Source organism: Podarcis liolepis (genome assembly GCF_965112155.1).
Source record: "Podarcis liolepis genome assembly, chromosome: 1".
Lineage (NCBI taxonomy): Eukaryota > Metazoa > Chordata > Lepidosauria > Squamata > Lacertidae > Podarcis > Podarcis liolepis.
The window spans coordinates 38,537,615-38,550,694 of record NC_139554.1 but is presented as its reverse complement, the minus strand read 5'-3'; the positions used below and the strand labels follow the sequence as shown (position 1 = coordinate 38,550,694).

The 13,080-nt window shown below is 39.0% G+C and overlaps 1 protein-coding gene across 5 annotated transcripts in view; it reads right to left on the bottom strand.

Moving 5' to 3' along the window:
- STXBP6 (syntaxin binding protein 6) overlaps nucleotides 1–13,080 on the bottom strand; it is a 106,053-nt gene that overhangs the window by 79,453 nt on the left and 13,520 nt on the right. For all 5 annotated transcript variants that reach the window (XR_014527740.1, XR_014527741.1, XR_014527742.1 and 2 more), the window contains exon 2: nucleotides 2,757–2,944. Coding sequence is in view for 2 of the 5 variants with exons in the window: in XM_083510339.1 (XP_083366465.1) it covers nucleotides 2,757–2,910 (154 nt within the window). In the remaining 3 variants the exon portion in view is untranslated. The remainder of the gene's footprint in view (nucleotides 1–2,756; nucleotides 2,945–13,080) is intronic.

The window sequence follows — 13,080 nt, the reverse complement described above, 5'->3', positions numbered from 1 at the left end:
CACCTCTTTACTGATGAACCTCTTTGCTTTCTCCAAAAGGAGGTTCTGGTATTTGAAACAGAAGCATAGAATTTACAAGCTACATGAATTCACAGGTAGGAGCCCCAGCCTGCCATTCTTTCAAATGCGATACGATACGATAACGATAATCTTTATTGTCACTGTCCCATACAGAACAACGAAATTGAAAAATCTACATCAGACATTCAAAATCCAACAAGCCTGCTATCCCAACTATCCCAGCCTGGTTAGCCCCTAAAAACTCCAATACCCCATAATTAAATACCATAGAGACTGCCTTACACTGTGTTTAAAACCAAAATTACATTTGGATAGAAACTGTTTCTCAGGCGGCTAGTCCTAGTCTTTATAACCCTGGACCTTCTTCCAGAAGGCAGAAGCTGAAAGAGATCATTTCCGGGGTGCGCACTATCCAAATAGCTGGATGGGACCCCTCTCTTCTAGAAGGAAGGACAAGGGAAGCATTCTACTCTGCATTTTCATAGGGGAACTCATCCACTCCCAGTATCTTGGAGTGAAGGTAAAAGGGTAATCTTTTTGCTTTTAATTGTTCAAACCAGAAGACAACAGATTGTAAGGAAGGTTTTCCAGAAGCCCTGAGCTTTTGAAATACAAAATTTATTAAATAAGAGCAATGGATTTAAACCAGTGGATCAACTAGCAAGTTAAGACCCAGTTTGACACAGCAGGTTGCGGTGTGCACTCGCCAATAATTCCTGTCCTTTGCACTTATGGACTGCAAATACACAACATGACATTTGGACCTAAATGTCAGCTCAGCTTTACACTCTAAATTCTCAATACTGCTAGCCTACAATTACAGGACTATATTCTTGAGTTCTTTGCAGTCTAACAAGCGTTGCCTGTTCTCTGCAGTATGCTTTTCAACAGCAGAATAAGGACGAGAGAAAAGTGGATCCCACAAGCTAAAGGAGTGCAATAATCAACTGAACAAACTTCCAAAGCTCCTCCATAGCTCAATATACAGTTATCTCTAAGGACTGTTAAAATTGGCTTTGACCTGGAAAAACAACCTTCTTTTTCTATCTTCTTTTTAAAAAGTTATTATTGCATCTGTGTTACAATTATATCATAGCCAAATTTGAATTATTAGTATTGGCCAACTACAAGGCAGCATATGTGCTGTGACCCTACCTTTGCAAAGAAAATGTCTGAAACGGTACGTAAGCCAAGTTTTGAGCGAAGCTTAAAATTTAAAGTTGAAAATTAAAGCTAATTTGTGGATAGTTAACAAATCTACCTCGTTTTTAAACATACAGCCATTTTAATTACCCTTAGATTTCTATTTGGCTACTAGAGGAAGCAGGACATAGCTATTCAAAGATGTGAATTTAGAAGACCTCTGTGAGAGCTCCTCTCCAGAGAACTTCAAGTCTGGAGTAAAAGGTCCTCAAAAGACAGAGCAAGGTGACCCAATAGCAGAAGAGAGGACAAGGAGCTGTTTTTCAGATGATCTCATGTCAATGATCTACCTCCAGGGATGAGTAGGGTGGATTAGCAGGGTGGATTTGCTGCGAGTCCAGGAATACCAGTTCCCTGCTCTGAAACCCCTTTTCTACTTGGCCGTGACTGACTCCAACTACAAAAGTTGAAGCTCTTGAACAGACTATTGGGCTGAGGTATTGTTAGGGGTGTGTTTTTGTTGGGGGTTGTTGCTGTTATTATTATTTGTTTGTTTTAGAACTTAAAATTTATGTAGAAATTGTTCAATATGTACTTCTTGATGTTTTATTATTTTACTACTTTTGTTATGTCTGTCATTATGTAATTTTTTACATGTTGTAAGCTGCCTTGAACATGGTTTTGACTTTGGAAAGGCGGTATGCAAATAAAACGATGGAATGATTCTCACAATAGGAAACCTGATTTGACAGAAGGATGAACGGCAGAATGCACTGCTAACTTAGTAAAAACGCTAATGACATTGTGAGATGTCTAGATTATGTCAGCAAACAGGCTGCCTTGTTACCCTCTTGGACAATGTGGAATGAATGAGGCCAGTCACTCTTGGTACATGTAGAAACCTTTTGGTACATGTTGTAAAATAGAGTTACAACTGGAACAAAGTACTGCTTCACATAAATCAAAATCTACCAGTGGAGTTTATTTCCTCTAAAATTTGAAAAATCAGATATGGCTTTGAAAATAATTAGACAAATTTCATGGGAGAACAGCATAGCAGGACAAAGTTAAGGATAGCCTCCATCACACCCTGCTTGTGAGCTTTCCAGAGACAACCAATGGACCACTAATGGTGGCAGAATGGAACTTTGATCTCATACAGCAAGTGAATCCCTAGGACCAGGGAAGCTCAGTGGATATTTGGAAGCAAATTAAATCTGCATAAAACATGTGCCAAATAAATAAATCCCTGAATGCCAACACCAGAAACCCACATACATTCCTTCCAAGCACATGAATGGCAAAGTGAATTCATCTTTCTATAATTTCCTGTCAAACACTAGAAAGATCACTGAAATTACAAGGACAGTTCAACATTGCCACTTACAGCATATAATTGCCGTAGACATCCATACTTTTGCCTTATGTAGTCAAACCTATGAATATCAAATGACAAAGCATACTGTTGATCTACTTGTTTGATTAAAATTCATGGTACTAGATTATTTTTAGCAATCACAACATCTAATCAGTTAATCAAACTACAAAGAGAAGCTGAAAGGACAGCTAGATGTCAAAATCATTTTTCTTACCTGACAAACAGATATAAGTTAAATATTCGCCCTGACCCCCCGTTGCCAAAAAAGGAATCTTTTTCTTCGTTCTCCTTTTTACTTGGACTGCTCCCAACATTCTTTCATCATGCGGAGCGAAAATCTCTTTGCTGATAGTGGATTTGGCACTCATTGTAGATCAGAGATGGAGGAGACGGATTGCGTTCCTAGAATAAAATTCATATGGTACATTTTAATTTCACTTATACAGCATACTGATTCCCATTACCCTTCACTTATATAGTATACTGATTTCCATTACTCTTCAATAGAAAGTACATGCAAAAACATATGCAAGATAAAAAATACAAAAGTAGTTATATGGTCAAGGATTAAACCCGAACAGTATAACAAGATCCTTGCTACTGTCATCATGGCAACTGCCATCAAGTTTATGCCCTCTCAGAATCCATTATCTGTCATGCTGAGAGGATGAGACAACAAAAACTCTTTCCATGGACTAAGTATTATTTTTTTCACCAAACCACCATTCCCTCTCAGAGCAGAAAAAACTGCAACTTGCAGGAAGCAGGTGTTTGCGGGAGGGGGGGGGGCGTAACATATAAGTTCCAGGCTTATTTAGGCATATAAGGCTACAGGTTCCTTCATTTATATCTCAGGTCTTCCTAAAACATTTGAGTGATTCTGTTATTCAGGCTCACCAGCAATGTGGCAAATGCATGTCCTATGGATCTCACTCCAAACATAAGGATCAATTATTGACATTTCACTTTTATGTAAACCAGCTTAACTCGGATCTTTCCATTTAAAGACTCTTATAAAGACTCCTGTTTGCAGTCAGAGTAAAGAGTCAGGTTGCACCTTAAAAATATTAACTAATTTGTTTGTGTGGTTTTTAAATTGCCGCAAGACTCTTTGTCTTTGCAGCAACCGATAAACTATTCTTTCCTAAATCACAGACAAATTAGTTACTTCAACATACAAGAGGGTTGATTGGAAGCAATAAAAAATATATATAAATCATTGCTTCCTGGTTACTTCCTACTGCAAATTCCCCCCTCCCAAACTTCACTGCTTGCCTTATAACTTATAACTTATAACTTGCCCTGCAGTATTATGTGATTACATCATACACTGGTAACATCAACAGACATAGCCCTTCCCATTTACAGTAGCAAGCTACATCTGCATGGACACTGGTTATTGTTCACTGACAAACGTTCTTCTGTGCAAGATGGAAAGCTGCACTTTCAGCAGCCTTCTAAAAGATCGGTATTGTACTGCTTTCAGCTATACTGATCTTTGAATGATTTGTCATCTTTTGGTGTATTTCCAGGCAGACGTGCCTTTCTTCATGTGATGCCAAATGCTCTGAATACAAGACAACTTTAGTACGTGAACATCCAACTATCCTAAGCTCTTTGAAGTATTGTATAGCCATTTAAGGTTAAATCAAGCATCTGATTTAGCATGTCTGATATATTTAGCAAAACTAAAAACAAACGAACACCATGTTAATTTTACATGCTGTAAAAGACAGCAAACTGATATACAACTACCTGGGAATGAGTCCCATTGAACTCAATGAATCTTACTTCTGGATATACATGCACAGGATTATACCCTGTAAATGACTCAAAGGTTTCAACTACAGTACTCAAAAGGTTCAAATACTTTTGTAGCAAAATACTTGACTTGGGATGCATGTGTGCAAGTTACAGCATACACTTAATGTCGTTAAAATTTTACATTTGAAACCAGAGTCAAAAGCTTTACTTGGAAATTATTGTTTTTAAAATTAGTTTTATAGGAATACAAAACTCTAAATCAAAATGAAACTACTGCAAAATTAGTACAGGAAATTTGTTTTCAAAAATCTTATACATGTTAACAATTGTCTGGCTATGAGGTTTCATTCATCTTAAATATCCAAACCGGCATTCTGAGCACCATGCAAACGTTTCTCTTGCCTCACTCAAATTCTCAGATCTCTAACTAAAACAAGAGTTCTAATCTATGACCACCCTCAGCAGAAATCTGCCCTCAGTAGGAATATCCAAACTAGGCCACAGACGAATGCAGCCGTAAAAATATAGGTAAGGAAAACAGCACTCCTTCAGTCTAAGCCTCCAGAATTGCATGTTACTGCTTCAAAACCTTGTGCTTCGGCACCTACTTTCCATCTCTAATTTCTTTGAATGATAGTTAACAACATTTACATATTCCACTTGATTGCCATAAAACCTCGAAGTGGTTTATGAAACAAAATCTGCTTCGATTTCCTGGTTAGAGAGTTGATGGCTTTCTCAGGCGTTACATGGAAATCCCATGGATCCACCAACATCTACATCACATGAGTTATGCACATGTAGCTTCAAACGCCTACAATGTTCGTGCTGCCACCTAGGATTCTGAGAATCTTTTCTGACACAACAGTATATCACATAGTCTTCCTATATGACATGTACAAGATCACACTCTAGACCAGTTCCCTTTCCCATGGTCCCTCCAGATGTTGCTGGACTACAGTTCCCATCATCCATGACCACTGGCCATGCTGGCTGGGGCTGATGGGCATTTTACTTTTCTGTAGTTAACCTCATCATTTGTACTTTTTTATTCTCTGAAGCAGTGCTTTCAAAGTGACTTGTGTTCCACTGACTAATATGCACCCTTAAAATAATTGTTGACCAAGTATCAAATTATATACATGCAAAAGAGAAAACTAATTTTCCTTTTTAATAATGTTATTGTTTTCTGGGTCTTCAGTAACTTCTTTGCTTCTGTTCAGTCCCTGCTTGGTTGACTTCAGACCTGCCTCAGGCTGTGAAGGTTTATTTGGCATCAGGTGTTGTTCCTTTGTTCCTGTATCAACACCCCTTTCCAAACAATTTAATGGATTACCTTCAAAGTCGTGGCAGTTAGACAAATTCACTCCCAATTATATAGTTTGCATGTTTGTTTGTTTTCTCTGAAAGGGTTTCACTGTGTCCAGATAAAGATTGCAGAGGAGGAGGAGAGAGAGAAGTAAATATACCAGTCTTGATCTTCTTCATGAAATGCTAGTACCTTTCATTTTGAAAAGAAGCAGGATGAAAATGAAAATCTCATCTTACAGATGAGCATTAACTATCCTAGGCTGCATCAACAGTAGTGTCCAGATCATGGGAAGTAAGAGCGGGGCTTTGTTTCATCTAGAACTCACTAGAATTCAGTTCTGGCACCTCTCAGGGGGACGCCATTGTCAGTTTAAGAGAACAAGGGCAGCATTCATGGTGAGTTGTGGCACCTCTTTTTCTAGAAAAATAGCACTGAGAATGCCACTCTATTCTGATTTGATCAGACCACACCAGTTTGGGTGCCACAATTTAAGAAGGATATTGACAAGCTGGAACGTGCGGAAAGGAGAGCAACGGGTCTGGAAACCAAGCCTTATGAGGAATGGTTGAGGAAGTTGGGTATGTTTCGCCTGGATATGAGAAGACTGAGAGGAGATATGATAGCCATCTTCAAATATCTCAAGGGTTATCACGTGGAAGAAGAAACAAGTTTGTTTTCTCTTGCTTGGAAGGCAGGACTCAAACCAATGTCTTCAAGTTACAAGAAAGGAGATTCCACCTAAACATCAGGAAGAACTTTTTCACAGTAAGAGTCGTTCAGCAGTGGAACAGACTCCCACGAGAGGTGGTGGACTCTCCAACTATTTTTAAAAGTCAAGAGGCTGTATATATAAGATTAGACCCAAATTAAATGTCCCGTACTGTTTGCTTAATATTTACATTCAAAAGTCTAAAACGTTAAAAAGTATTCTTTTTAAAAAAGTCATATATGCAAGATTTCACTGTTGCAAACAATGAAAACATTTAACTGTTTTGCAACACATTTCCTTTGGCCTTGAGGCTCAAGGAACAGTTTGTTTTCAAGTGGGTTAAGTAGTGAATGTTTCTAGGCAACATCTTGGGAAGCAAACTATCAGATACACTTTTCCCACCCTGCTCGAATAATCACGGCACGTTTTAAGCTCATAGGTTAAAAAAAAAAATGCCTTCCATGTAGGAGATCAGAAAATACTAGATCAGAAAGGACTGTAATAATTTATTGATCTGGTCTATCCATAATAGATAAAATTTGATGTCACCTGAATGTGAAGGTTTTGAACATTCTCCAGCATTTCAATGTGTTATAGCTATAAAGGAATGGTATACTTTGATGAATTCCAACCTGGGATACCCAATCTAATTACTCAATTTTCTTTTTCTGAAACAGAGGAGTCATGGAGTGCCAATATTATGGCATTCAGAGATTTAAACATTCACCGAGTTAGAACAAAAATGATCTTACAAGAATACTGTTCTTTCTATACATACAGCCACTAAAGAAAATGTGAGAGTAAATTTAGAAATTAACTCCCTAGATCACACAATTAGGAAAAGAAAGTGATCTATTATTTCTTTGCCATGCCATAGAGAACCACACACAGAATGTTTGGACAAAGAAGATTTCAATCCATGGTATACCTGTCTGCAATACTGTCATGATCCTCTGTGTTTTGCATCAACTGACATTACATACTAACCATTTATCTTAAATGGTACTTCCTATCTTGAACAGGCTGTCCTGAATGTGTCCTGAGAACTTTAATAATGTTGTTAGAATTTAGGAGTCTAAGGGAATCAATGGCTGAAATCTTTTTTTTAAAAAAAATAGTTGTGAAATTTACATATTACAGATAGGCAAAAAAACATTAATATGGCTGGCATACTGCAGAACTATGATTTCAGTTATCCTTTGAGCACATTTTATACTATGAGATCACATGCTAATTGCCAGTCAAATGCATGAGAAAGTTACTCTGAAAAAAAGTCTTAATGTTTCAGTCTCATATACACACTTAACTGGGAGTAAGTTCTATTGAACCCAATGGGACTTGTTTCTGGCTAAATATGAATAGGACTGCACTGTAATGCATTTGGCATTATCATTATATATAATGAAGAATTGCAGGAAGTTGAAAGCAATATTTGATTAGATACATAATGCCCTGTCTTGCAAGAAAAAATACAGTGTGGAAGGCTGTTATCATCCTTGCAGCATTATTCAAGAAATGCAGTTAAAGTCTGGACAAAACCACTTCAAGCTCTCAAACTGAAACATGAAATGCAAGAAACGTTATGTTGTCCATTGTGCGAGGTTAACCACTATAAGCTTGCGAAGAGTTTCATAAGCAGCCACATCAACAGTTTGCACACATGGGGTTGCATCCAACTAAATTTTACTCTGAAGAAACTCACTGAAATTAATGGACACGACTAACTTAGGTCCATTCCTTTCAATGCATCTACTCTTGAGTAAAACTTTTTTTTGGATTAGAAGCCATAGTTCTCAATGTTGTGAGTGAACATGTGCAATACAGGGGAACTGCATCTTGTGTGACGGTTAGATTCCCAGGGTTACACATATACATGAAAACTGCATACAGTGGTATCTCAGGTTAAGAACTTAATTTGTTCTGGAGGTCCGTTCTTAACCTGAAACTGTTCTTAACCTGAAGCACCACTTTAGCTAATGGGGCCTCCTGCTGCTGCCACAATGCAATTTCTGTTCTCATCCTGAAGCAAAGTTCTTAACCCGAGGTACTATTTTTGGGTTAGCTGTGTCTGTAAACTGAAGCGTCTGTAACCTGAAGCGTCTGTAACCCGAGGTACCACTGTATAGCCCAAATAACCCTTGGAGATGCCCATGCAGTTAGCCAGCCTGTTTGCCTTCTATAGGCAGTAAGTGAGGAGAAAAGTCCCACGCAGCACGCCTGAACCTTTGGCCAGCAGTGCAGTGGCTCTGAGAGTTGTGTGAATGCTCTCACAAGAGCACTCATTTTGTGCTGGGTCTTGGCTGTTTTCCCCAGACAAAGCCACTTTGGTGCACCCTGAGAGCAGGGTGCCTTTAGCTCTCAAGAGATCCCATGGGAATTCCCCACCACTTCCAGAGCCACGGAGCTGCTGGCCAAAGGTGCCATGCTCAAAGAGTATGCTAAGCAGGCCTTGCCCAGGACCTCCGATACGTTCCCTCCCCAGACCGCCTTCAACCACGTATGGTTGAAATCACAGAATCACAGAGTTCGAAGGAATCCTGAGGATCTTCTAGTCCGATCCCCTGCAATACAGGAATATGCAGCTGTCCCTTAATGGGAATCGAAGCTGCAACCTTGGTGTTATCAGACCACATTCTAACCAACTGAGCAATCCCATTTCAAGTCAAATGCATGTTAAGATGCAGATTTGCTGTGTATTAAATGTACTAAATCTCTGCTTCCTTATTTCTTTTGTAAACACAGAGTAACAAGAACAGACCTAAAAAAACAAAACAAAATACACCACTACAATAAAATCAGCTTTAGCACAATATGACACACTTTAAAAAACCAAAAAGAAATCCTACTTTGATAGGAGACTGGACTATATTACAGCCCATAAAATCACTTCCATGCTATGCACCATGCCAATTTTAGTTTAAGTATCAGAAGCTACTCAGGAACTTGGTCCTTGGCTATAGGATGTAACACCTGCCCTTTAACACTCAAACCAAATGGAATGCAATTCATAGCATCAAATGTGGGATAGGGAGTGGAAAATTGACAGTGGATAATTTGGCGTATTCTTCCCCACTTCAAACAGCAATGCCTGTCTCTCTTCCACAATCACAGCAGAGAATGGTCAACAAAAGGAATCCAGCTTTCAAGCTCCAGTAATCTCTATATTATGGCTCTCTGAATGAAGTGCTATTTCCTTACACAATGGTGCCTCGCAAGACGAAATTAATTCGTTCCGTGAGTTTTTTCGCCTAGCGAATTTTTCGTCTTGTGAAGCACGGTGTCGGAAAAGTTTTGGAAAAGCTTCAAAAATCACCAAAAACCTCAAAAAAGGCTACCACACCGCGTTCTATGAGTTGCTCCTCCAAGTCAAGTCGCAACTGTATTAACGGTGTTAAGAAAAAGGAAACAAACTTGCAAAAAACGCAAGACGTTTTCGTCTTGCGAAGCAAGCCCATAGGGAAATTCGTCTTGCAAAGCAGCTAAAAAACCGCAAAACCCTTTCGTCTAGCGAGTTTTTTGTCTTGCGGGGCACCACTGTAGCTCATAATTTTTTATTCATACCTTGCAAGTAGCAAATGTTAGGGGTTTGTTGTTGTTGCTATCACTTCTGAAAAGGGTTGATACAATCAATCAAGTAACAAATACAGAATAGAAACCAGTAAACAAGACTATTGAGGGAATGCAGTTTCTTGGGGGGGGATTAAATAATTTATTCTTCTTCTTTTTAATGCAGTTAAAACCTTGGTACACTAAAGGCATCCTATGAAAATTCAACACAGAAAAAGGACACGTTAAAATCACACAAGAAAAACAAAATTCTTAGGCATTCAACTGCAGACAGATCTCTAATAGGTGCTCCAAGCTATCCATTTTAGTTGGCTTTTATAGCCATTGGAATATGTCTGTCCATTCCCAACTATAGTACAGCTGGGGAACCCATGGCCCACAACCTCATTTTGTGTTGCCCCCCAGGACACCTGAAGCTGCTTGTTTCTTCTATCCGACCTGACTTTCTTCCTCATTTTACACAAGAAAATACCACAATAAAGTGGCAACCCTACTTGTCTGAGTTTCTTAATGCATCATTGTGAAGCTGAGGCATTGTTTCCCTTTTTTAAAAGAGTACTTCCTTGCAAATCCAAACCACTAACCAACCAAGGTTGGGAAAGAGGCATTTCTAAACACATCCCTGCCGGCGTACGACAGTTACAAAAAGCAAGTAGCATATGGGATAGTGGTGGTTACAGGATAAAATGGTATGGATCTAATAGCCAGCACTGCTGAGTCATCTGTTGCAGTAACATGGACTCCTCAGTTTCCAGTAGGTGATGCCTTGTATTCAGTATGTAATACCACATTTCAAATTGCATTCCTTAAGGACTGTTTAAGAAGGAACAGGATCCCTCTGCTCTAATCATTCAATTCTTTGGCCAAAGTTTATTAAGTATGTTAATGCATTTTTCTATTCTATTCGAGAGAGAGAAATGTGTATTTTTATTTCTATAATGATCTAGTCTGGAAAACTGGCGGAAATAATTATAAAAGAATAATAAAAAATTTATTATTTATACCCCGTCCATCTGGCCCTATATACCACATTTTATTATTTATACCCCACCCTATATACCACATATAGAACAATTATTGCTGAAGCAGAACCAGCATAGCTTCCACAAGGGTAAATCTTGCCTACCTAACATTTTAAGAATTCTTTGAGTGTGATAGTAAGCATAGGATGTGATCCAGTCGCCATTGCGTATACTTAAGACTTTTAAAATGTTTTTTGACCAGTTACAAAGACCCTCAGCAATTACTGCAGAGTAAACTTAGTGGTCAAGAGATAATAGGACAGGTTCTCTTATGGAACAGTAACTGGATAAAGAAAAGGAGACAGGAGTAGGAATAAATGGCAAGTTCCATGCTAGTGATCCTCAGGCAAGGAATTGAAAACAAAACTGTCAATATTATAATGCTGTTAATGCAAAGCTATGGTGCAAAGATGTTTGGAATAATACTGTGTGCAGCTGTGATTTCCTCGCCTCAAAAAGTATGTTGTAGAGCTGGAAAAGATTCAGGAAAGGCCAACCAAAATGATCAAGGGAATGGAGAATCTCCCTTAGGAGGCAAGGTTACAACATTAAAGGTAAAGGGACCCCTGACCATTAGGTCCAGTCGTGACCGACTCTGGGGTTGCGGCACTCATCTCGCTTTATTGGCCGAGGGAGCCAGCGTACAGCTTCTGGGTCATGTGGCCAGCATGACTAAGCCGCTTCTGGTGAACCAGAGCAGTGCACGGAAACACGGTTTACCTTCTCGTCAGAGCGGTACCTATTTATCTACTTGCACTTTGACGTGCTTTCAAACTGCTAGGTTGGCAGGAGCAAGCAACGGGAGCTCATCCCGCCGTGGGGATTCGAACCGCCGACCTTCTGATCGGTAAGTCCTAGGCTCTGTGGTTTAACCCACAGCGCCACCCACATCCCATGTTACATTAGAGGCTTTCTAATTTAGAGAAAAGATGTGTAAGAAATGTGTTAAACTATGCGCATTGTGGAGACATCAGATAGAGAGAAGCTGCCATTCATAACACTAGAACTCATACACCTCCACAAGTGGGGAGAGAACTGGCAAACTAGTATCCTGCTTGCAGGTTACCCATAGGCATCTGGTTGGCCACTGTGAGAAAAGGATGCTGGACCAGATGGCTGGTCTTAAGTGGGGATTCTCAACAAAACGCTGCTATTATCCCCAGTCCCTAACACGAGTACTTGTGTCCAGGGGTCTAGGCAACATAAAACAGGAAATGCTTTGCATTTTCTGGGGATAAACAGAGGGCTCTCCCATTTTTTATCCTCTGAAACCATCTTCATACATACCGCGGGAAGGGACTTTTAAAAACTCATGTGCATGGCACACATTCCAAATCTCCATTTCCTATTTACTGTTAGGAGCTTAGCAGGTCAATTCCTCCCTATTTCTCTCTTCACCCCTCTCAACATTTCATAGCTTTAGTAATTTAACAGAGCATGCTTGGTTATCACGCTTTTTGGTGATGGTAGTTTTTCTTCTCTTTTAATTTACAAATGAATATACATCTGAACTTCTCACACATATTCATTCATAAGCCTGTGCTGTCCCATTTATGCATTCATCCGTGATTTTAAATTATATATATTTATGCAAATTTTGTCACAAGGCAGGCTACACTAGTAATGGTTTCTAAACCACTTTTTGGAGAACTGTATCACACAAAAAATCCAAAGAATAATTACGTTCTGATACATATACTAATCCAGGAACGTGCAAATCACATCAGTTCAATTTTTAAAATGCTGATTGAATAAAATTCTCTATTTCTACTACTGTGTATCTGGGAAGCCCTCTTGAGAATATAGAAACCAGCACCTTGTCTGTGGGTGGCTCTGCTTGCGGGCAAACCAATAGTCATGGGACCACTAAGGCCAGTACACTGATACCTTGGTTCTCAAACTTAATCTGTTCCGGAAGCCCGTTCCAAAACCAAAGTGCACTTTCCCATAGAAAGTAATGCAAAACGGATTAATCCATTCCAGACTTTTAAAAGCAAGCTATAAAACAGAAATTTAACATGAATTTTTACTATCTAACAAGACCATTGATCCATAAAATGAAAGCAATAATCAATGTACTGTACTATAAAATAAATAAAACAATATTGTAGATGATAAAAAATAAAATTACCGTATTTTTCGCCCTATAGGACGCACTTTTCCC